Source organism: Eurosta solidaginis, chromosome 4, assembly GCF_040869045.1.
Source record: "Eurosta solidaginis isolate ZX-2024a chromosome 4, ASM4086904v1, whole genome shotgun sequence".
Classification (NCBI taxonomy): domain Eukaryota; kingdom Metazoa; phylum Arthropoda; class Insecta; order Diptera; family Tephritidae; genus Eurosta; species Eurosta solidaginis.
This window is the reverse complement of record NC_090322.1, coordinates 70,547,835-70,573,395: the sequence shown is the minus strand read 5'-3', so window position 1 is coordinate 70,573,395 and position 25,561 is coordinate 70,547,835. Positions and strand designations below refer to the sequence as shown.

Below are 25,561 nucleotides of genomic sequence, written 5' to 3'. Positions count from 1 at the left end.
CATATATGGTCGTCAAGCCTAAAGACTACTCACTGGAAGAAGCTACAGGCCTGCCAAAATACTGCCCTCAGAATCGCCACGGGCTGTCTTCTTATGTCCCCCGAAAACCATCTACATAATGAGGCGAGAATATTTACCATCAAGGAGAGAAATGGAATGCCAACCAAACAGTTTCTGTTGAATACCCAGAAACCTGGGCATCCCAACAGACATCTGATTGATGAGTCAACACCGCCCAGGGGCTTAAGGAGTCATCTCCGTAAGCATTATGAGAAAATACGGCACCTGGGAACACAGCTGTATGAAGCCAAAAAACACAAGCAGGTCCTTAGTGAACTCCACAAACGGTCCTCGGACCTAAATGCCAGGAATTGCCCGGTGAATCCTGTACTCAAAGAAAAATACCCTAAACTTGCAGAAGAGGAACGCACACTCCCTAGGGAAACGCGAGTCATTCTAGCTCAACTACGATCTGGATACTGTAACAGGTTAAACTCTTACCTATCCAACCCCCACGCTCAAAATGTATGTCCTGCTTGCAATGTGTCCCCACATAACACCAACAATCTATTCAATTGTAATGTGGAACCAACACCTCTAACACCCCTCTCACTGTGGTCCACCCCTGTTGAAACTGTAAATTTCCTTGGACTCCCGTTAGAGGATGTTGATGACAATTTGTGATCGGTCGGTCCTATTGCATGGGGCGAAGCCACTGCTACAACAACAACAACATTCTCGATAGCTTAAAAATTCTGTATAAACAAATATAAACTTAAGGTATATCCCGCCAAGAGCGTATTTTCACTATTAAACAGTGTAATTGATATTTCATGATGATGCATTAAAATGCAGTTTTCTCAAAAAGCGCTAGCGGTATTTTCTCGAAATTGAAATACTACGAAAAATTCCGACTTCAAAATTAAACATAGTAGTTCAGGCACCCCATGGCATGTTAGTGAGTGAATAGTCCAATATGTACCGCTATTACTTTACACTAACTGGTAAGACACTGGCGGTGCTAACTGTTCGTCATGATCATTGCGGCATCACCCAGCGGGTTAGGGGATCAGAATATACCCGCGGTAGATATGCCTGTCGTAAGAGGCGACTACAATACCAGATTCAAGGACCTGTGTAGCGCAACCCTTCAGGTTGCCAGCGCAATATATAGCTTCTCCAAACCCAATTGTCAACCTCACCTATCCGCGGCGATTCCTGTTTCACTAACAGACGAGGCTCTGGCGACCCCAATCTCCTCATGGAACTTGGGGTGGGGAGGGAGGAAATGGCCTGAAGGTTTAATGTGGCCACATAAATCGTTCCCGAGATGGTCGGGCTAGCACCTTAATTATGGTACCGGAGCGTACCGGATCCGGCAAAGGACCATCACATCGATAACACTCCCCAAAGACTTCGGGGAGCAACGTTATCGCTACAACAACAACAACAACATCATTGCGGTATATTTGATTGGTTTCTCTCTTTTTATATTTACAAAAACATCTCTCCGAAGTTTATATAAGATTTGTTTTCATGAAAGATATAAAGAATTGACAGAAGAAAAATTGTGATTAAACGTGCCTTACAAAGTAGACACTAGACAGTTTCAGTGTTTAAGGATTTTATCGCTTCTGTCAGTTATTTTATTTACTTAGTTGGCAAAAATACATGAACGGCCTGGTGTGGTGTTTTGGCCTGCTTGAATAAAAAATATCCATAATTACTATTTCATTTCAGATTTGCGAAAAATATTTTATCTATTTTTTAGTAATGCACATTTGTTTCTATCCGCAGTGTTCCCTGTTTTTCGTTGTGACAAATCCAATTTTTATAGAAAATGGAGTCGGATGATTCTAATCCAGGCTCATCGGCATCAAACTCCTCGTCGAATTCTTCAGAAAATTCAAGATCATCACCTGAACCATCGATAGAACCACAAACTGCAAATGCACTTCATATGCAGGCAACTGGCGAAATCGAGAGCCGATCTAGACCTAATTCACGATGTTCTAATGATGGTGCCAACTCTCCACATTCTTCATCAAAATCTGACTTTAATTCTTCTTCGTCATCTTCGTCTAGCGATAATGAAAATGATGGTATTAAATCACCAATGGAAAATTCATCAGCCAAAAGTAAGTTTATTTAGAATATCGAACTAATTCAAACTACGCCAATGTTATAATTAAGATATGTCTGATAAACTTAAAGCTTTCAAATCTATCGTCCCATGCGATATACACATCACAGCAAGTTGATAAAGTACACAAACAAACACCACTGAATCAGCCGAAATATGTTTGTATGTAACAATCACATCAGTCCCTTTGTAATAAAACAAAAAACATTCGACTAAATTTCAACGCATTTTGATGACGTAAAACTGCCTTAAGACGGATCGTCACGTATACTGGCACGAAACAAAAAAGTAACAGACAATTTTAAAATAGAAAACATTAGCTAATTTATGTCCAGTCATAGTGAAATACCAAAATAGCTAATAGCGTTAGTGATCATGAAATAATAAAAGAGCTTAAATCCTAATGTGTTTCTATCGTTTTCAAGTTTACGCGTCCATATGACGAGAAATGGTACAACTTTGGATCACTACCTAATGATTTTGATCACTAGTCTAATGAAATTGACATTGCTTGGTATAAAGCTAAAATCACGCTATGTTCTCCTACACCTACATATGCGCTGCGCAAATTGCCAGATCTTGGGACGTACAAAAACTTCAAAAAAACACAATCCTCACTTCAAAAGAATTACCAAGTACTTCATTTAATAAACAACTAATATGCATACTTAAAACAATATAAATCACTATAATAACCCCAATATGGCTAACAAAAAACCCAAACAATTACGAACATGCACAAAACCAAATCCCATAAATTTGTCGCTGGGTAACAAAAAACAATCATGAAAAAGCACAAAACAAATGCCAAATAAAAATTCATTTTGGATTAACCAAATCAATATTTAGTGTGTTTAAAAATTATTTCACATTCTTTATACAAATCTTTGACACAAGTCATTGCATAGAACTGCCATGCAGGGCCGTAGAGAGAAAATCCGGGCCCGGGACTAAACAATTTACGGGCCCCTATAAAAAATCCACTAATACATTTGATTAATTTGAATTAATGACGTCTCATGTGATGAATCATTACACAACAGGCATTTCTGTAAATTTTTTGAAAAGTAACTTAAAGTAAACTTGCTGTGTTAAACGTTATATAAACGATTTCAGTACTAAATATATTTAAATTTTTTTCAGAAAATATTTTATAAGCTTTAGGGCATATGTTGATAAATAATTTAGCTTTGCAAGTAAATTGTAAATGTTTACAAAAAAGACGAGAAAATATTTTTCAATATTTTTCAACTTGGAAATTTCATATTATTTTCATAAACGTTTATTCATGAAAAGCTGCATTTAAACCGTTTCCCGGGTTCTCCTTCAACCCATTAGAATTGCAGCCATTCTTCATTTAATGTATGCATGCAATTCAGAATTAGTACATACGTATATTTAGGTACGTACACATATGTATTTGTTAATATTATTGAAATAATAATTATCATTTATAAAACGTTTTGGGAAACATTTATAACAAGCTTCCTTTTAGAAAAGTTTTATAAGTTTACATTTATAAGCTTCAAAGCAACGAGGCGTTTCGATTATTTCACGCTTATTTCTAAACAATTTGTAAACAAAAAATCAACGTTTTGTAAGTTTAGTGTTTGTTTGAGAAAACTTTTTATAAATTTACATTACGTTTACTTTGCTTGTTGGGTATTGATGAATTACATCAACAAAAATTTTTCCCACATCAACTAAATGATTTTTGGACTAAGAGCTGAAAATAAAATTATCACAGAATATTCACTATTTATACTTTTTATTAACTCTTTTAACAGCCACATATTGTTTAAAATAATCTTTTCCAGTTAGTTGGTAACATTTTAGTACATTTCTGATAAATATAATGATGATTATAAATTTTAATTATTCAATATAGAAGGTTCGGATACCAAAGAGTGGCTTTTCTTGCTTTTTTCGCTGCAATTTTTTTTATAATATCAAAATTTAACTGTCCTGCCAAAACGGATTCAACACAAAGCGTGACAAGCGAGTTTCAGGGCTCTTGAGATGAACACGATCTATGACAGGTTTTGATTCTTGCAAGGATGCTGAAAGAACGTTCTGCACTAGCTACAGTGATAGGTATAGTGCAAAAGATAACTGTATACAGATGTTGAACATAGATGGCATTTAGCAATCCCAATGGTGATAGACCTTTATCACAATTTGCTTTGTAAATGTGTTTCAAGTGATTTTCTTCGCATTCTAAGCTTTGAGAAACGTCCGACTTGTATTTTTCGGCAAATTTTGCTGCGCTCGCCCGAACCGTAGTTTCATCCATGTCTTCAAATTGCCACAAAAAGGAAAACGTCTCGTTCAAATTTCTCATAGCTGCAAATCGTTCAGTAATGCCAGTGATTACCGAGTCAATGATCACCAAGAATGTAATGTTTTTAAAATCAGACTGGATCATACGTATCTAATTTCCATTATCTTCAAAACGTCTTTTGGGTTTTCTCTTTCGAATATCCTGAAACTTTGGCGAGATGTTCAATAGAACAGCAACTGTTTTGCATTCGTTTAAAATTGTTTCCCATTGGGTCCTGATCAACTGCAAATCAGCTAATAAGGCATCTAGATGTCGGACCTCAACATCTATGGTGGCGTCTCTAGCTTGGAGTACAACGTTTCTTTCATTAATGGTAGTCAGTATTTTGAACCAAATTGAGGACAGCAAGATACATTCGAACTTGTTGATGTACTTGAGAATGCCGGTAACATCCCGTGCTCTTGTGTATGTATGAGTCATTATCCCCTATTTTTCAATAAACTGCATGTTTTACTGTATTCTCAATCGGTATGTATGCACATAAATCGTGCTAAAGCATATTATTGTAACGAATTTACTGCAATTCCGCTTATTTCAAATCTTCTACTAAGGTTCGAATCACTAAACTGGTGAATAAATAACACTTATACTTTTTTTGTTTTTTTTTTTTTTTTAATGGACGTTGTGGCAGCGCGCTGCCCTCAAGTGGCCCAATGAAACCAGGCTAATCCTGTTCACGCGATCGATTTATATATATATATAATAACTTTTTTTTTTTTTATTTTGCCGAGTCTTTGATGGGCAGCGGTTTGTCAAGCGTCACGATCTGAGACTGCTCAGCTACAGAAGAAATTTCATCAGCCAAGCGTAATACTTAAAGAGAACAGAAGCAAACGTATTATACATTAATTTAGAGAGGTGAGAACAATCTTTTTTATAGAAAAAAGGGAGTCCGAGCTATCAAATGTGTTTGAGTGAGAGTTATAATCTTGGCATAAACGCCGAAAAGGTTCATTTTGTTCGAAATTCGTTCTACATTGTTTCAGCAGAAGAGGTTTGAAGTGTCTCGATGTCCGAGAGGGAACGCAAAAGTTCACTTCATTCAGAAGGAATGGGCTCGAAATTGATCCATTTAAAAGTTTTGTCATAAATATCACACCAAGCATTTCCCTTCGACTAGCAAGAGTTGGAAGATTGATAAGCTTTAATCGATTAGTATAAGGTGGAAGATTAGTTAAAGAGTCCCATTGGAAATTTCTTAAGGCAAATAGTAAAAATTGTTTTTGTATTGATTCGAGACTGTCTGCATGGACTTGATAACGCGGATTCCAAATTATCGAGCCGTATTCTAATATTGGCCTAACTAATGTTGTAAAAAGTGCTTTAGTCATGTAAGGGTCGTTAAATTCTTTTGACCACCGTTTAACAAATGCAAAAACACCTTTGCATTTATTCACTGTAGCATTAATATGAAGATTGAAACTAAGTTTGGAATCCATCATGACTCCCAAGTCAATAAAATTATTTACAGTTTCTAGACTATAGTTGTTAATTGTATATGAAGCTGATGGCGAAGCTCTCCGAGAAAAACACATGAATTTACATTTTTTGAGATTGAGCGGCATATAATTTACATTGCACCAGGTAACCAAGTGATTTAAATCCATTTGAAGCAAGGAATGTTCCTCAACCGAGGCACATGATTTGAAAAGTTTTACATCGTCTGCGTACATCAAGATTTTTGAGTATTTAATTGTACCAGATATATCGTTTATGAACAACAAGAACAGAATCGGACCAAGATGGCTGCCCTGAGGAACACCAGAAGAAACATTGATGACCCCAGAAAGTGTATTTTTAAAGATTACTTTTTGCGTACGATAACCAAGATACGAGGAAATCCAACATATAAGATGGGGTTGAAAACCGAGTTGACTGAGCTTATGAATAAGTAATGGGTGTGATACTTTGTCGAAAGCTTTACTGAAATCGGTGTAAATTACATCAGTGTGAAGGCCTTTTCTAAATCCATTAGAAACGTGGGTGGTAAATTCTAGTAAATTGGTGATAGGTGATTTGCCCTTACAGAACCCATGCTGCGAGCTTGCAATTATGGGGGAAATAGAGAATGTTAGGTGGTGGGTAACAATAGCCTCAAATAACTTTGGGATAGCGGATAACTTTGCTATGCCCCGGTAGTTTTCTATTGAAGACCTGCTTCCATTTTTATGAAGCGGAATAAGAAAAGATTCCTTCCATATTGTTGGGAAAACGCCATAAATTAAAGATAAATTAAATAAATCTGTTAGCGGCTGATAGATGTTTGCGGCACATTTTTTAAGAAAGTGTGTCGGGATCCTGTCGGGGCCGTATGAATATGATACTTTTAAAGTTTTTAAATAAGATAATACATCTTCTGAAGATATAAATGGAGCTCTGATTGAATAACATGAATCAATATGGTATGGGTATTCATTAGGTGAAACGTTGGTCTCAATAGAGTAATTTGATTTGAAAAATTCCGCAAAGAAGTCGGCGATCTCTTGATCATCGCTGGAAATATTATCTTGGAATTTCATGGATGATGGAAACCCTTTCACCCTGCGTTTAGAGTTTACGAATCCGTAAAATGCCTTCGGGTTGCAAGTTATATTTCTTTTCATTTTACAAAGATAAGCTTTGTAACACTTTTTGTTCAATTGAAAATACTTGCAGCGTAGAATCGAGTACTGTAAGTAATGGTTATGTAAACCCGTCTTTTTGAACAACTTGAAAGATCGAGACTTTTTATTCTTTAAAATTTTCAGCTCTTCAGTGAACCATACTTGGCTTGTATCGGAATGTACACAAATCCGCTTAGGTACGTATTTTTCAAAAAGACAGTAAATGGTATTGTAAAAGTGAGAAACGCTTTGCTCCACATCAGCATTAAATATTGGCCACACTATTCGAGATAGATCACGATTTAATTTTTTAAAATTGGCCTTCGCAAAGTCGAAGCGATAACTGGAGTCGTATCGTTTATTTCCGCTGTTACAAGCATAATTTACAACTTCGTAAACTATTTTGAGGGAAGGGTGGTAAGCATCTTCAGGTTCAATAATGGGTTTGGCTTTGCAACCAATAGCTTGCTTAAACCAAACTGATTTCCGCGCCTCTACTGTTGTTGCCTTTTATACTGTCTGGTTTCCTCATTGCATACTTCTAGGCTTTTCCATTCCAGAACCTACTAGTTAGTTATCAGCTACAAAATCACCAGCCACAACTACGTTTATAGCTTGTCATATGCGCGTGAGTAATACTTGCACAAATTATTGCCCTCTCTTGTGAGCACCTCAGATAAGATATATGCGTTGTTCTCCGCTGGGTGTACGTACATATGTGTAGACATAATGATTGAATTATTAATGTGCATCAAGTCACTGCTTAGCATCGGCTTGAACAGTAATGGTATGGCAACGCTTCTGGCAAAACAAAAAAGATTATGAAACTTCAAAAATCCCCAAATTTGCGTGGAACTACCTTCTTTTTAAACGGTTTTATTTAGCTTGACTTGACAGGGTGGTTGGTTGGCTGGCTGGCACGAATTTTGTAATTGAAATTTAGGTAACTTCCCGATAAGCTACAAGCTTGAAACTTGGAATATAGTTCAGAACCCGATGACAATGCAATAATAAGAAAAAGATCGCCGCTAGATGGCGCAAGGATCGAGATATTCACAAAAATCGTATTTGTGGTCCGATTTGGCTCATATTTGGGACACATAATACATACAAGAATAGAAAGCGACCTATAAATTTCTTTCGAGAAACTCGCGAGATTTACGATTACTTCGAGACATAAGAATCTCGCGAGAAGTCGAGTTCCCGATTTCTCGGGTCTCGAAAATCTCGCTTGTGTTCTAGTTACAATCCACGAAAGCCAAAAGCCGTTCTTGAATTTTAAAATTTGTTGCTTTCGAATTGAAATGGAGGTAGCGCAAAATGAACGTGGTTTGTTCAACGTGACTAGCATCAGGCGTAGCATTAACGATAACAGCTGTTGTAGATTAAATAGCATACACGTGTTGAATTCTTATGATTACCTCTTTATTCCATGAGATGTACAAGTGGAAAGGAAGTTATGGTTTTACATCTATAACTATATCTATAATACCAGAGATGAGTACAAATATAAATATATCGATGAAATACATAGAGCTGCCATCTATTATTAATTACAGCTGTCACATCTTCCCTCTTAAATAACTTAAATTAAATTGGTCGTTTTACAATTTCGTTATGGTCAATTTCGTTTGGTAAGTTTGATTTGTTACTCGACATAGTCATCTAGATATTCAGGTTTTCTTATTCCTCTATCCGAACGGGTGTGCATGTAAGCCTTATACTCTGTAACCTAGCCGGACACTTGTTTATGCTCTTCTTAAATATTGCCTGTAGCAGTTTGTGATCTGTTTCTACCATGATCTCTTTACCATATATCTGTTGATCAAATTTTATGCAACCAAACGCTATCGCTAGGGCTTCCTTCTCAATTTGAGCATAGTTTTGCTCTGTCTGTGTTAGCGCCTTGCTAGCGTAGGCTACAGGTAAGTTAGACTGTAACAGGACCGCGCCTAAGCCACTTTTGGACGCATTAACACTTAAAACTGTGGGTTTGTTTACATCGTAGTATTGTAAAACAGGGGCTTTGCATAGAACGTTCTTTAGTTCTACAAAAGCTTTGGTCGCATTTCCGTCCCAATTCCATTCAATATTTTTCTTTGTTAGTTCCCTCAGCACAGCAGTTTTGCACGCTAAGCTAGGTATAAACCTTGATACATATGTTATCATACCAAGAAAAGTTTCAAGTTCATTCTTGTTTTTTGGTGGTTTCATATCCACGATTGACTTAACTCTATCTGTATCAATTTTTATACCTTGGTCAGTGAAAATATGACCCATGTACCTAACCTCTTTGCTACCAATTCTGCATTTATCTAATTTAAGTTTAACGTTTCTTTTTATGGCCCTTTCTAAAACGTTTTCCAGTCTACGATCATGTTCCTCTTGGGTTTTGCCTCTGATTCTGACGTCATCAACGTAAATATCGACACCTTCAATGTCACCAAAGATTTCCTGAAAACACTCCTGAAAAACTTCAGTGGCAGAGTTAATGCCAAACGGCATTCTTAGATACCTGTATCTACCAAACGGGGTGATGATTGTCATCATATAACTACTTCGATATGTCAACCTTACTTGATGGAATGCTTTGCTTGCATCAAGCACGCTAAAAATTTTGCTACCGGCTATACTTGAGCTCAGCTCATCAAATGTGGGAATCTTTTTATGTTGCCTCTTTATGGATTTGTTCAGTTCAGTTGGGTCTATACATATTCTGATCTGTCCGTTTTTCTTTTTGCTAATAACTATAGGGTGAACCCTCTTTTTCCATGTTCTCTAACTCTTTTCTGACCGAGTCATTTAGTGCAATTGGAATTTTTCTGCAGGCAGTAATAATAGGTTTAGCATCATTTTTTAATTGAATGTCATATTGAAAATTGTTTATGCAACCCATGCCGTCAAATCTTTTTTATATTTCGTTAATATTTTTTCAGTTGTGGAACTTTTATGATTCGATTCCACATTGTGAACTCTTTGCACAACTTGGTAAACCTATTATTACTGGCTGATCATCTGTGTTTTCAGTTACTATAAACTCCAGATCTGAATTTTCCCTATTTGCAAATTTACAGCTTAGATTACATTTTCCAATAACATTTATATGTTGACCTCCATATGCTGTTAGCTTTACATTAGTTTTAACAATTTTTATATTTTTTAGTTTGCTTACAGGCATGACATTGCACCTCGCGCCTGAGTCTAACTTAACCTCAATTTTGCACTAGTTATTTACTATAATTTTTTCAGTCCAGTCTAGTACGCTACTTGTGCTTTCTACACTACCAACATAGGGTGAGTCTACCTTATCATTTCGAGTTTCTGATTTTGTTTTAACTTTACACATTTTAGCATAGTGATTTTTTCTTTTGCAATTGTTGCATACTTTACCAAAAGCCGGGCATTGGCGATACCCATGTTGTCGACCACATCTCTGACACTCGCGCTGCTGGTTATATGTCGAGCTTCTCTCCTTGTCATTGCTTATGTGACTGCCTGTTTGCTTCTTAATGCCTGAAACCTGCTTTGGATGGGCACCATTTGCCTCATGGTTGTCTGCATTTTTCTTGACCAATTGTTTTCATTTGTATGTCTGCTAGTTCTACTGTTTTACATATTTGTGTGCACTTCTCCAAATCTAATTTATCTTCTCGTAGAAGGTGGTTCCTCAATTCTGAGTCTCGGATACCAGAGACTATTCTGTCTTTTATTAGACTGTCTTTGAGGTTACCAAAGCCGCATGTAGCGCTCAGCGTTTTGAGGTCAGTCAAATAATTTGTAAAATTTTCACCACTGTTGCACACGAGTGAAAAATAAGTGTCTTTCTACTGTCTCATTCGCTTTAGGGGAACATTAGTTTTCGAATGATTTTGCCACTGCCTCGAGTTTGTTGCTATCCGCCCACTTAGCCCGAATGTATTAAACTTTTCTAGTGCTTCATCGCCGATGACATGTAGTAACACTGCAACTTTCCTCTCTTCTTCTTTTTTGTCCAGCCCTGTGGCCTTCATGTATAAATCGAATTTTTGCTTCCACTTGTTCCATTTTTCTTTTATATTGCCGTCGAAGGATAATGGAGGTGGTACCTTCATTGATGTCTCCATTGTTTCTGCTTCTTTCTGTTCCAGTGATTCCTCGCACACGTGTTCGGGCGTGTTTCCTGGATCCGACTTGTTTTCTTTCACTTTGAAATATTGCTTTGCTACTACACGTAACTTACTGTCGTCACAATTTTGATGATAATTTTGCTCTTGTGATGCTTAAAATTTTGATATTTGATGATTTACCGGCTGCGCCATGTTGTAGATTAAATAGGATACACGTGTTGGATTCTTATGATTACCTCTTTATTCCATGAGATGTACAAGTGGAAAGGAAGTTATGGTTTTACATCTATAACTATGTATATCTATAATACCAGAGATGAGTACAAATATAAATATATCGATGAAATACATAGAGCTGACATCTCTTATTAATTACAGCTGTCACAACAGCAAACTACTGGTCTTTCTTGCGTTGATCTAAATAGTTTGCCTCACGTTTTTTGCACAAATTTATAAACAGCGTTTTGGGCCAGCTGCCAAATGAAATATTTATTCTAAAATTTTAAGGAAAAGGACTTTTCAAAAATGTTTTTCACACTTCACTATAATATTAAAACGAAATGCAGATATTCGTTGCTTTCGAAATTCGGCTTAAAAATTGCACATGGAACAACTAAAGACTCTGTTGAATTAAAAAATGTCTTAGCACCTCTAAATCGCGGGTCCCCTCAGAAACCCCGGGTCCGGGGGAATCCCCCATTCCCCCTCCCCTCGTCGGGTCTGCTGCCATGTAAATATAACTGTACGTTTGTCTACAAAGCAATAAAGCAGCAGCAAAACTAGCAGCGGTCTAGGCAAAACTGGACATAAAAACCAAAATCAATTTTAAAATATAAAAAAGTTGTTTTGAATATACATTTTTCATTTATAATTAGTAAAACAACTGAAATGACGGAAAAATTTGTTAATTTGGCATTTTGTTTTGTGCTTGTTTGGGTTTTTTGTTACCCGACACTGATTTTATGCAGCTAATTTTAGCTGTGTTTTTTCACATCTATATACGTTTACGCTTAAGCTTTATATGGACTGCTAAGCGCCAAACTTTAAATACACCTCTGAAATTGCTACGCATAAAATTAGTACTACTAAATTTCAATACGCATTATACTCAGATGTAACTTAAATATGTGTCTATGTTTCGCCCTCTGCACTAATTCTATGTATCTAAGCGCGTCCACTATTTATTACAACTGATTCAGCTATATCTTATACAAAGAAATACAACAGAGGGTTTTGTCTCCGCTTTTCGGTACACTCTGTGCTGTAGCTAGTTGTTTAACCACTGCCGATAGATGGGTCTCCTAAGCATTATCTAAGCGAGGGTAGGCGTTTTTTTTCACGCGCAAACGAAACGTATACGCGTGTAAAAAAAACACGGCTTTTGTTTGAACAGGCCATGCAGCGCTCTGCTTAGAGTGCAGCGACATATGTGTTTTGCGCAGTGTAAACCAGTGTGTTTAAAATCTTGCAGCAATTCTGCACTTATGCTTACCAAGGCGGTCGGTTCTATGTACCGGAGCGACTCGGGATTTTTCCCGACCAAGGACTGTCATTACAGTGTAACCCCATTTAATTTGTTGCGTCCCTCCCACAAATTGTCATCCTCCCAGCAGCTCCTTGCAGCGGGACTGCTCCATATTCTCTTGCTCCGGGAAGTTATCGAATTCAATCCGGGTCCGTCTCCTGACCCCGGTCCTGAGAAATGGTTTTGCTGCATCTGCCGGAAAAGAATCTTTTTAGGACGGTCATACTCTGTTCAGTGTGTCTCGTGTAAGGGATGGTTGCATCGGACAGGCTGTTCTGACCTTGATCCCAAAACCCGACGTCCCGTAGTCTGCGCCTCGCGTTTATCATACACCACTCTGTGCAATATCATATATTTGATCCTGGCATCGACCGCAGAGACAATGTCTTAGAACGTCAAGGCCTATATGTCCGGTCAGGCGATGCAAACCTAGAAATCATCAACATCTACATCCTCCTGCCACCTGTTGCCCCAGTGGATACCGCCCTAATATTAGCGCCTTACTCACTCGCAACAATCGCATTATCTTAGGCCCATCACGCTCTATGGCATTCAAACTTGCGGGCGGTTAGTAGGGGTGAGATGTTGGTGGATCAAATAGAAGAAACGACGTTCTGCACAATAAACGGAGACGCCCCAGACGTACGGTAGGAAGCTGTCACAGTTCGCCAGATATCTCAATCGTGAGCGCAGATCTCGTAAACTGCGTCAACTGGCAGCCGATGGTAACATTGGCATCCGACCACCTGCCTATACTTATTTCGTTCCAGCGTACCGCCGACTTCATCGTTACAGAAAAACGCACTTTCATAAACTTTAAAAAAGGAAAGTGGAAGGAATACAAATCTTTTACAGACAACCTCTTTGCTGCCCTCCCTATCCCGACTGATGCCCGCCAAGGGGAGCGTGCTTTCCGCAAGGTGATTGAATTCGCCTCGGCACGTTTCATTCCCGCCGGGAGAATTCCCGAAATTCGGTCCCACTTCCCACCGGAGGCCGCAAATTTAGCGAGAGAACGTGACCTTATAAGACAGCTCGACCCAGGTGACCCCCAAATAAGCGATATAAACCAACGCATCAGATTGCTTGTGGATGACCACAAGCGGGCGAAATGGGAGGGCACCTAAGAGGTTGTAACCTCTCTGCCGGTGTGGGTAAACTTTGGTCCACCGTAAAGTCCCTATCGAATCCGTCTAAGCACAATGACAAAGTTTCCATCGCCTTCGGCGATAAAGTGCTGTCGGATTCGAAAAAATGCGCGAGCGCTTTCTGCCGTCAATATGTAATGCATTCTACGGTCGACAAAGATAGACGGAGGGCCAACAGACACGCACATAAACATAAATTCAGCGCGTCACCAATTACCATCACCGCCAGAGGTTGAAGATGCCATTGGTCACGCTAAACCATCCAAAGCAGTGGGCCCAGACGGCATAGCCATGCCGATGCTTAAAAGCCTAGGGAAAGAGGGTTTCAAATACTTAGCACATGTCTTCAACCAGTCTCTTTCCACCTTTTTCATACCCGAAAAATGGAAAATGGCCAAGGTGGTCCCGCTACTAAAGTCTGGGTAACCAGCTAACATAGGAGAGTCGTATCGTCCGATATCTCTCCTATCGCTAGTAGCAAAGACGCTTGAAGCCATTTTGCTTCCCTACTTCCAAGCAAATTTGCAGCTAGCCTCTCATCAACATGGCTTCAGAAAACTCCATAGCACCACAACCACGCTAAATGGCATCAGCACCCAGATAAATTTCGGTTTAAATCAAAACCCCCACCATAGAACAGTACTCGTAGCGCTAGACCTATCAAAAGCTTTTGATACGGTCAACCATGGCACGTTACTGCAAGACCTGGAAGGGTCTACCCTTCCCCCATGTCTTAAAAGGTGGACCGCAAATTATCTGGGCGGTCGCTGGCATCGGTGCAATTTTGAAACGAAACATCAAAACCAAGAAGAATTAAAGAAGGGGTGCCACAGGGTGGTGTCCTATCCCCCCTTTTGTTTAATTTCTACATATCTAAGCTACCTTCACCACCAGAAGGAGTCACTATCGTTTCATACGCCGATGACTGCACAATAATGGCCATAGGCCCAGGCCCACAGATCGATGAGCTCTGCAACAGAATAAACGGCTACCCCCTGATCTTTCCAGTTTTTTCGCCTCGCGAAACCTGGCATTATCACAGACTAAATCTTCCGCGACCCTATTTACAACATGGACGTCCCAAATGTCGACCATTTTGAACATCCACGTCGATGGCACTACGCTACCGACTGTCCTACACCCCAAAATCTTAGGTGTGAAGTTTGATCAGGATCTACATTTTGGTGAGCACGCAGGCGCAATTGTACCGAAAATCCAGAGCCGTAATAAAATCCTCAAACCCCTTGCTGGCAGTACTTGGGGAAAAGATAAAGAAACGCTCATTACCACTTACAAAGCAATTGGCCAGCCGATTGCATGCTACGCGTCCCCTATATGGTCGCCAAGCATAAAAATAACCCACTGGAATAAGCTACAGGCCTGCCAAAATCCTGCGCTCAGAACCGCCACGGGCTGTCTTCTTATGTCCCCAGAACACCATCTACATAATGTGGCGAGAATACTCCCCATCAGGGAGAGAAATGAGATGCTAACCAAACAGTTCCTGTTGAATACCCAGAAACCTGGACATCCAAACAGACATCTGATTGATGAGCCAACACCGCCTAGGGGCCTAAGGAGTCATCTCCGTAATCATTTTGAGGAAATACGGCACCTGAGAACTCAGCCATATGAAGCAAAAAAACACAAGCAGGTCCTTGGTGAACTCCACAAACAGGCGTCGGACCTTTATGTCAGGAATTGCCCGGTGAATCCAGTACTCAAAGAAAAGTAGTCAAAACGTGTGGAAGAGGAACGCATACTCCCCAGGGAAACGCGTGTCACTCTTGCTCAACTTCGTTCTGGATACTGTAACAGGTTAAACTCTTACCTATCCAGAATCAACCCCGACATACAAAATGTATGCCCCGCTTGCAATGTGTCCCCACATGACACCAACCATCTCTTTAATTGTAATGTGGAACCAACGCCTCTAACACCCCTTTCATTATGGTCCACCCCTGTTGAAACAGCAAGTTTCCTTGGACTCCCGTTATAGGATATTGATGACAATTTGGATCGGTCGCGGCTGTTAGGTGGGGCGAAGCACTGCTACAACAACAACAACAACAACCCCCTGCATAACAACACAAATATACATAACTGGTTAATTTCTACAAATATAACAAAGCAAATCAGAAATGAACCCAACAAAAGCGTAGCTTTCATACAAAGTATGTACTGTGCAAATAATAAAGTATGCAAAGAAGGCAATTGGGGAAAGGTTCAAACCAACAATGGTATCGATTTGTTCCGAAGAATACAGCAGCCCACTTACTCAAACGGACCGGCTTAGGGCCGAAGCCAGAGCTCAGGTCAAGGTGTTATCTCGTCAAAAACTATGAAATGAAATGCCAACAGGAAATTCGTTTCTTTTATACGGCCTGTGTTGTAAAGAACTAAAGAAATGAACCGTCACATCGGAACATTTTTGTTTTACCATGCCGTATGCTATCAGCTGTATAGTTTAATTTAAATGCATTAGATATCTGCGCTGTATAAAGCATAATTTCAGGCGCAAGTAAGAAAGGAGTAACAGTAGGGGTTATATTTTTGTAACGCTACGCTACATCTTCATAATGAGCCCATACTATGTTTTTAATTTCTTAGGTTTTTATTTAACCAGTATTGTGAGCTGTTATCCATTTTGAATTTATTTCTAGTTTTTCTATATTTTCCCCTTATGAAAAATAATGCATGAATGTTTAACTTTTCTTTAACGATGAACTCTCTTTTTCTCTTAAAGGAAGCCGCACAACGTCTCCTCAACCTACAAAGTCTCAACGAAGCTCGAGACATTCGAGCTTATCTTCAAACAATAGTAGTCGAAGCAATAGTGCTAATTCCAATTTCCGTAATGGAGGAGCAGATATAAGCCATGAAGATTTGAGTGACGTAAGCGAAATGGAGAGTGAAAAACGTTCTTCAGTTGTAAACAATAGCAAACAATCTATAGAAGATGAAGCAACAAATGCTTCAGCAACATCAGCACAGCCTGACAAAGAAAGCAATCAAGTCGAAAATAACTCCCTGCGTCGGTTCTCCTTAGAAACTGATAACAGTCAGAATGCTGTAATAACGGATTTGCGTAAAAAATTGGATCAAATAAAAACTCTCGGAAAGGTATTAAAATTCATAAAATCAAATAAGCCTAGGAGGTCCAATGTGGTCCTATTGAATTGTCACCAAGATGGTTGTTGTTGTTGTTGTAGCAATACTTCGCCCCACCTAATAGCTGCGACCGATCACAAATTGTCATCAATATCCTCTAATGGGAGTCCAAAGAAACTTGCTGTTTCAACAGGGGTGAACCATAATGAAAGGGGTGTTAGAGGCGTGGGTTCCACATTACAATTAAAGAGATGGTTGGTGTCATGTGGGGACACATTGCCAGCGGGGCATACATTTTGTATGTCGGGGTTGATTCTGGATATGTAAGAGTTTAACCTGTTATAGTATCTAGAACGAAGTTGAGCCAGAGTGACTCGCGTTTCCCTGGGGAGTATGTGTTCCTCTTTCGGAAGTTATGGGTACCGTTCTCTGAGTACTGCATTCACCGGGCAATTCCTGGCATAAAGGTCCGACGCTTGTTTGTGGAGTTCACCAAGAAACTGCTTGTGTTTTTTTGCTTCATACGGCTGGGTTCTCAGGTGCTGTATTTCCTCAAAATGCTTACGGAGATGACTCCTTAAGCCCCTAGGCGGTGTTGGCTCATCAATCAGGTGTCTGTTGGGATGCCCAGGATTCTGGGTATTCAACAGGAACTGTTTGGTTAGCATCTCATATCTCTCCCTGATGGGGAGTATTCTCGCCACATTATGTAGATGGTGTTCTGGGGACATAAGAAGACAGCCGTGGCGGTTCTGAGCGCAGGATTTTGGCAGGCCTGTAGCTTATTCCAGTGGGTTATTTTTATGCTTGGCGACCATATAGGGGACGCGTAGCATGCAATCGGCTGGCCAATTGCTTTGTAAGTGGTAATGAGCGTTTCTTTATCTTTTCCCCAAGTACTGCCAGCAAGGGGTTCTAGGATTTTATTACGGCTCTGGATTTTCGGTACAATTGCGCCTGCGTGCTCACCAAAATGTAGATCCTGATCAAACGTCACACCCAAGATTTTGGGTTGTAGGACAGTCGGTAGCGTAGTGCCATCGACGTGGATGTTCAAAATGGTCGACATTTGGGACGTCCATGTTGTAGATAAGGTCGCGGAGGATTTTGTCGGTGATAATGCCAGGTTTCGCGAGACGAAAAAACTGGAGATCAGGGAGGTAGCCGTTTATTCTGTTGCAAAGCTTATCGATCCCTGGGCCTGGGCCTATGGCCATTATTGTGCAGTCATCGGCGTAGGAAACGATAGTAACTCCTTCTGGTGGCGAAGGTAGCTTAGAAATTAAACAAAAGTGGGGATAGGACACCACCTTGTAGCACCCCCTGTTTAATTCTTTTTGGTTTGATGTTTCATTTATAAATTGCACCGATGCCTGCCGACAGCCCAGATAATTTGCGGTCCACCTTTTAAGACATGGGAGAAGGGTAGACCCTTCCAGGTTGTGCAGTAACGTGCCATAGTTGACCGTATCAAAAGCTTTTGATAAGTCTAGCGCTACGAGTACTGTTCTATGGTGGGTGTTTTGATATAAACCGCAATTTATCTGGGTGCTGATGGCATTTAGCGCGTTGGTGGTGCTATGGAGTTTTCTGAAGCCATGCTGATGGCAGGCTAGCTGCAAATTTGCTTTGAAGTAGGGGAGCAAAATGGCTTCAAGCGTCTTGGCTACTGGCGATAGGAGAGATACCGGGCGATACGACTTTCCTATGTTAGCTGGTTTCCCAGGCTTTAGTAGCGGGACCACCTTGGCCATTTTCCATTTTTTGGGTATGACAAAGGTGGAAAGAGACAGGTGGAAGACATGTGCTAAATATTTGAAACCCTTTTTCCCTAGGCTTTTAAGCATCGGCATGGCTATGCCGTCTGGGCCCACTGCTTTGGATGGTTTAGCATGACCGATGGCATCCTCAACCTCTTTGGTGGTGATAGTAATTGGTGACGCGCTGAATTTATGTTTATGTGCGTGTCTGTTGGTCCTCCGCCTATCTTTGTCGATCGTAGAATGCAATATATATTGTCGGCAGAAAGCGCTCGCGCATTTTTTCGCATCCGACAGCACTTTATTGCCAAAGGCGATGGAAACTTTGTCATTGTGCCTAGACGGATTCGATAGGGACTTTACGGTGGACCAAAGTTTACCTGCACCGGTAGAGAGGTTACAACCGCTTAGGTGCTCCTCCCATTTCGCCCGCTTGTGTTCATCAACAAGCTATCTGATGCGTTGGTTTATATCCCTTATTTGGGGGTCGCCGGCAGAAAACTGCAAAAATCACAAATTTTCTTGATTTAATCAAACACTAAAACTTGCATTCACATTCAATCATGCGAATAAACTCATATTGAATAAACTCATAATTGAATAAACTCGTAATTGAATGAACTCAGCATCTGTCTTTACAAGACTCTGTTAGCATGATTGCGATCGAATGACCGAACAGGTTTTGCGTACGATTGTATTGATCAAACGAAGGTAAGCGGAGAATAAAATCAAAGCACGAGAATTAGTATCGTTTAGTTCGGCAAACAAACAGAATCGTAAGCAATGTTTATATTTATGTTTATATGTATATTTATATGTATCTTGGCGCCGTCACGTAAGGGCAGAAGAATCATGCAAATATTCAGACGCATGAAGTTTTCATATTTGCCTTTTCATTCCGATGAATGTAATCGCCGTTGAGGCAAACGAGCAAACGCCTCAATTGATTATATTCATACATGTTATAAGTTAGTTGATTTTAAATCAATGCCGATTATGTTCGTTTAAGCAAGTTGGATCATTGAACACGATCATTTTGCCGAATGTAATCGAAAGTTGTTGTGCTCGATTTTTGCAGTTCATTGGTCGCCGGGATCTAGCTGTCTCATAAGGTCACATTCTCTCGCTAAACTTTCGGCCTCCGCCGGGAAGTGGGCCGAATTTCGGGAATGAAACGAGCCGAGGCGGATTCAGTGACCTTGCGGAAAGCACGCTCCCCTTGGCGGGCATCAGTTGGGATAGGGAGGGCAGCAAAGCTTAAAAGGACATTAAACGGAAATGTGAAGCTTCTCAAGGCCAAAATAATGACATATGAATTTTAAAAATCGGACGTCAAATAACCAAGTTTCAACGAAAAAACCTTTTCGGCTGTATTTCGAAGGATAAAAAAAAAAAATAAAAAAAAAATTTTCCGAAACCCTCTCAACATAATCTTTAAATTTAGGAGCGGACATTAGCCACTTTATTTTTCGGCCCAGTCCAATGTGCATGTATTTTATTTCGATGGCCTTAATAGTTCAAGCGAAAACGGCTGGTATTCATTTTAAATAAATTTGTTTGTAAATATACATATGTATATTTGGGGCTACTGACAGATGTTCGCCTAATTAAGCAAGTGGCCCTGTGTAAAAGGGAAAACTAATTTATTTCATTAAACAAATACTACGTGACTCCATTAATTTTCTGTGTGGAATTAGTATTGTAACGAATTTTGGGAATTGTTTATTACTATGCACCTTCTGTTAACGTTCGAATCGCTGAACTGTCGAATAAATAACTCAAATATTCAGTATAGCCAAATGTGCTTTATTTATACTACTTTGGGAGTAGTACTTCACAAATTAATTACTCGTGTGCTTCACTAAAAGTGTGTTAAAATCAAACTGATCTCTGATTCCTCAGCTTGCGCTGCTTTTATACTATCGGTTGCCTCGTTCGCCCATTTCTTCTAATGTATAGACATTTCACGAACATGCCTTCTTCAGTTGTATGCTTGGTTATTTAGATATATACATGTGTAGTGACTACCCAACTCGAACCCTGCCGCAATATGTCGCAACATCATAGAACAGCTGAGTTTTAGCAACTACAGCCAACGTCTAGTAAGACTTTGAATTTCAACGCATATATAATTTTGGGGATTTTCCCTTTGAAGATAACACATTGTTCTTTTTAGTTTAAGTTTGAGTTTTATTGAATTAAATATTATAGAATAAACATTAAAATTCTATAAGTGGTGACCCCGACGACAACAGAATAGTACAACCAAGCATTACTGAGGCATTTTCCACATCATGGCCAACGATAACGAAGAAACATTTCGCGAGGCAGTAGCTCAATTTCAAGTGGCACGGTTGGCAGTAAAACCGCCACCGTTTTGGAAACCAGATCCGCGTTTATGGTTTGCGCGGGTGGAGGCTCAATTTGCACGAGCGGGAATTACTACAGACGATACCAAATATTTTACGGTCGTTGCCGAAATCGATTCAGCTGTACTGGCACATGCCAGCGACATTATTTCCTCGCCACCCACTGCAAACAAGTACGACATATTGAAAGAGCGATTGATCGAAGAATTTAGCGAATCAAAAGAAACAAGTTTAGCCGATTATGCGAGTTGGGCGAATCGGGCCAGAAAAAGCCTACAGTTTTGTTACGAGAGATGAAAGACCTGGCGAATCAGCAGCTAGGTAAAGAATTGTTGAAGTCCTTATGGCTGCGACGATTGCCCCTCCATGCGCAGCAAATTTTAGTAACGATGGAGGGTGAAGTAGAAGAGTTGGCAAAAAAAGCTGATGGCATAGTGGCAATTCCAACTATGATTGGTAGCATCGATGCTATTTGCAAACCAAGTGACGATGTAACAGCAGTCATTTCAGAATTGGTGGATAGGTTAGATCGTTTAGAGAAGCGGGAGGTAACGTATATACAGCAACGGATCGCATTGCCTCGACAACAAGCACGACCGACCAGCTCACGCAGTGGGCAAGAACGTAACGGTGTCGGCCACCATGCGCTTTCACACCAGAACTTTCGGAAAACTAGTCAGCCCTCCGTACAAAGCGGCTATGTCGGAGGAAGATATGAACTCCAGCCGCCTTTACATTCGGGACAAAACGTCCTCAATGAAATTCCTCATCGACACGGGCGCCGAAGCTTCGGTCGTACCCAAACGTCACGGTGAGAGTATGTAACCAAACGCAATGAAATTGGTTGCTGCGAACAATACTACAATTAATACATTCGGCAAACGACAGATAACATTCGATCTAGGCCTACGACGGCCATTTAAATGGTGCTTCATAATCGCCGAAGTTGCGCATCCTATAATACGACGTGTTGCCGGATTTAAAAAACAAAGCTATCATCGATCAAGCAACGCGTACTCGGGCGCTTTGCCAAATCATACTGCCGCCACATAGTGTACTCTCTTTAAAGGGAGCTAATCCCTATCATGCGATCTTATCACGTTATCCTGAACTTACTAATGAGTTGCTCAAGGCCAATATACCCACGACAGCAGTCCAACACCATATAGAGACACGAGGGGCACCGGTAGCGCAAAGGGTGCGACGACTTTCTCCTGAAAAACTGGAGTGCGCGAAGAGTTTGAGTACCTAATCGAATGCGGGATTTTTCAGCGCTCAAGTAGTCAATGGGCGAGCCCGCTGCACATGGTGCAGAAATCAAACGGGACGTGGCGGCCTTGCGGCGATTATAGGAGGTTGAAGGCGAAAACAGTGCCAGATAGCTATCCAATTCGGCATATACAGGACTTAGGTGGTGAATTGTTCGGGAAACATTTTTTTTTGGTAATAGATTGCAAGAAGGCATACCACCAGATCCCAGTGCACCCGGCAGACGTACCAAAGACAGCTATTCTAACGCCGTTCGGACTATTTGAGTATAAATATATGACTTTCGGGTTAAGGAATGCTGCTCAAACGTTCCAACGCTACATTGACGTAACAGTAAAAGGTTTATCTTTTGTATTTCCATACCTAGATGATGTACTCGTAGCTTCCACGTCGCCAGAGGAACATGCGGAGTATCTCAAACAGCTTTTTGATCGTTACCGCGAGAGGGGGTTAGTTATCAACGGTGAAAAATTTCAACTGGGTTTAGAAAAAGTGGAGTTTTTAGGACACTTAGTCTCAGCGGATGGTGTCAGACCGCTGCCACAGAAGGTCAAAGGTATTCCACAGTGCAAAAAGTCGAAGGAAGTGCACGAGTTGAGAAGGTTTATGGGGACAGTAAATTTTTATAGGCGATTTTTGCCCCATGCTACGGCCACCGAGGCACCTTTACAGAAATTAATGGGACCATGTAAGAAAAGAGATAAAATCGAGATCCGTTGGACGAGAGAAACAACAGAAGCGTTCGAAAGACTGAAACAACAATTGGCAGAAGCGGCCCTCCTTGCGTTCCCCATGAAAGATGCCACAATAGCTTTAATGACTGACGCCTCCGACGTCCCAGTCGGTGCCGTGCTACAGCAATTAGTTAAGGGTAAGTGGATGCCATTAGGGGTTTTCTCACAGAAGTTTACCCCAACAGAACGACGCTATAGCGCATATGATCGTGAACTAACAGCAATTTACAAGGCAACACGGCATTTCCGTTATCATTTAGAGGGAACAGCTTTCATTATTTTCACGGATCACAAACCGTTGGCACATGCATTGGAACAGAAGTGGGAGAGACTTTCACCACGGCAGACACGACAGCTTAATTTCATTAGTCAGTTTTCTTCGGACATACGACACATCAGCGGCGCAGATAATATTGTAGCCGATATGCTCTCAAGGGTCGAGACGTTTTCGCTACCGACGCCAGTAGATATGCAACAACTGCATGACGAGCAAGCAAAATGTAACGAACTTAAAGAATTACTTGATGGCGAACAAACCTCGTTGCAGTTAGTGGAACACCGACATCAACAATGGGGCATCGTAATAATTTGTGATAAATCAACCGGCACACTACGACCATACGTGCCAAAAGTGTTACGACAACTGATATTTAATGCTTGTCATGGTTTGGCCCACCCAGGGGCGAAACCAGCTATTAAATTGATAACGAAAAGCTATGTATGGAAGAGAATGGGTTCGGACATACGCAGTTGGGTACGCAGTTGCCCAGCGTGTCAACGATGCAAAATTTCATGGCACACGAAAGCAGAGCTAGAACAATTCGCAGTTCCAAAAGGAAGATTTGAGCATGTCAACGTGGACATAGTTGGTCCCTTCACTCCGTCAAGAGGTTTCACTTGCTGTCTCACATGTGTGGACCGGTTTTCAGGGTGGTTGGAAGTAATTCCTTTGACGGACATGACAGCGGAGACGGTTACCAGAGAGTTTCTCAATGGTTGGATAAGCCAGTTCGGTACACCGAAGTTTATTACCACAGATCTGGGACGCCAATTTGAAAGCGCTTTGTTTAGGGAGTTGACCAAACTTTTAGGAGTCAAGCATATACATACCACCAGCTACCATCCACAAGCAAACGGTATGGTGGAAAGATGGCACCGAGTTGTAAAGGCAGCCTTTAGATGTCATGAAGCGGGTGCAAACTGGGTCGAAGTCCTGCCTCTCGTCCTTCTGGGGTTAAGAAAAGCTGTTAAGGAAGACTTGGGAGTATCTGTGGCAGAGATGATTTATGGCCAAACTATTCGGCTTCCTAGTGACATAATGGACTCGGAGGAGGAGGGTCCCGTTGACCAACATAATTTTTTACGAGAACTACGACGGCATTTCGAGACCGTTCGACCAATACAAACGTCACAGCATGGTAAACCTGCGGTATTTGTTCCCAAGGATCTGCGGTTTTGTAGTCATGTTTTTCTACGCGACGATACAATTAAAAAGCCGTTGAAAGCACCTTACGACGGGCCATATCTGGTTGTTAACAGATACCCCAAGACATACACGATAATGATTGGTTCGAGGCCGGTAACCGTATCCATCGATAGACTTAAACCAGCTTATTTCCCTAGAGATGAATTAGCCGCAATAACACAAGCCACAAGTATTGATGCCAGCACCTCGGCGGATTTTCTGGAAAGGGGGTGGTGTAGTGACTACCCAAATCGAACCCTGTCGCAATATGTGGCAACATCATAGAACAGCTGAGTTTTAGCAACTACAGCCAACGTCTGGTAAGGCTTTGAGTTTCAACGCATATATAATTTTGGGGATTTTCCTTTTGAAGATAACACATTGTTCTTTTTAGTTTAAGTTTGAGTTTTATTGAATTAAATATTATAGAATAAACATTAAAATTCTATACATGTATATCTGCAGTTTATGTTTTCTTTCTAGTTATATGCGTGTGTATGCGTGAGTAACAACTTCTGCTCTTAGCGGCTACATATACATATCGAACGTTAAAAAGAACAATGTCGTATCTTAAAAGGGAAAGTCCCAAATTATATTCTGCGTTGAAATTCAAAGTATTACTAGACGTTGGCTGTAGTTGCTAAAACTCAGCTGTTCTATGATGTTGCCACATATTGCGGCAGGGTTCGATTTGGGTAGTCACTACACCACCCCCTTTCCAGAAAATCTGCCGATGTGCTGGTATCAATACAAGCCACAAGTGTTATTGCTGCTAATTCATCTCAATCATTATCGTGTATGTCTTGGGGTATTTGTTAACAACCAGATATGGCCCGTCGTAAGGTGGTTTCAACGGATTTTTAATTGTTTCGTCGCGTAGAAAAACATGGCTACAAAAGCGCAGATCCTTGGGAACAAATACCGCAGGTTTACCATGCTGTGACGTTTGTATTGTATTGGTGGAACGGTCGCGAAATGCCGTCGTAG

At 40.5% G+C, this 25,561-nt stretch overlaps 1 protein-coding gene across 1 annotated transcript in view; it reads left to right on the top strand.

The window, feature by feature from the left end:
* Window positions 1–1,745: 1,745 nt before the first annotated feature.
* LOC137249942 (zinc finger CCCH domain-containing protein 18) overlaps window positions 1,746–25,561 on the top strand; it is a 91,868-nt gene continuing 68,052 nt past the window's right edge. The window contains exons 1-2 of the mRNA XM_067782038.1: window positions 1,746–2,138; window positions 16,613–16,989. Coding sequence (XP_067638139.1) covers window positions 1,841–2,138; window positions 16,613–16,989 — 675 coding nt within the window. The 5' untranslated portion in view covers window positions 1,746–1,840. The remainder of the gene's footprint in view (window positions 2,139–16,612; window positions 16,990–25,561) is intronic.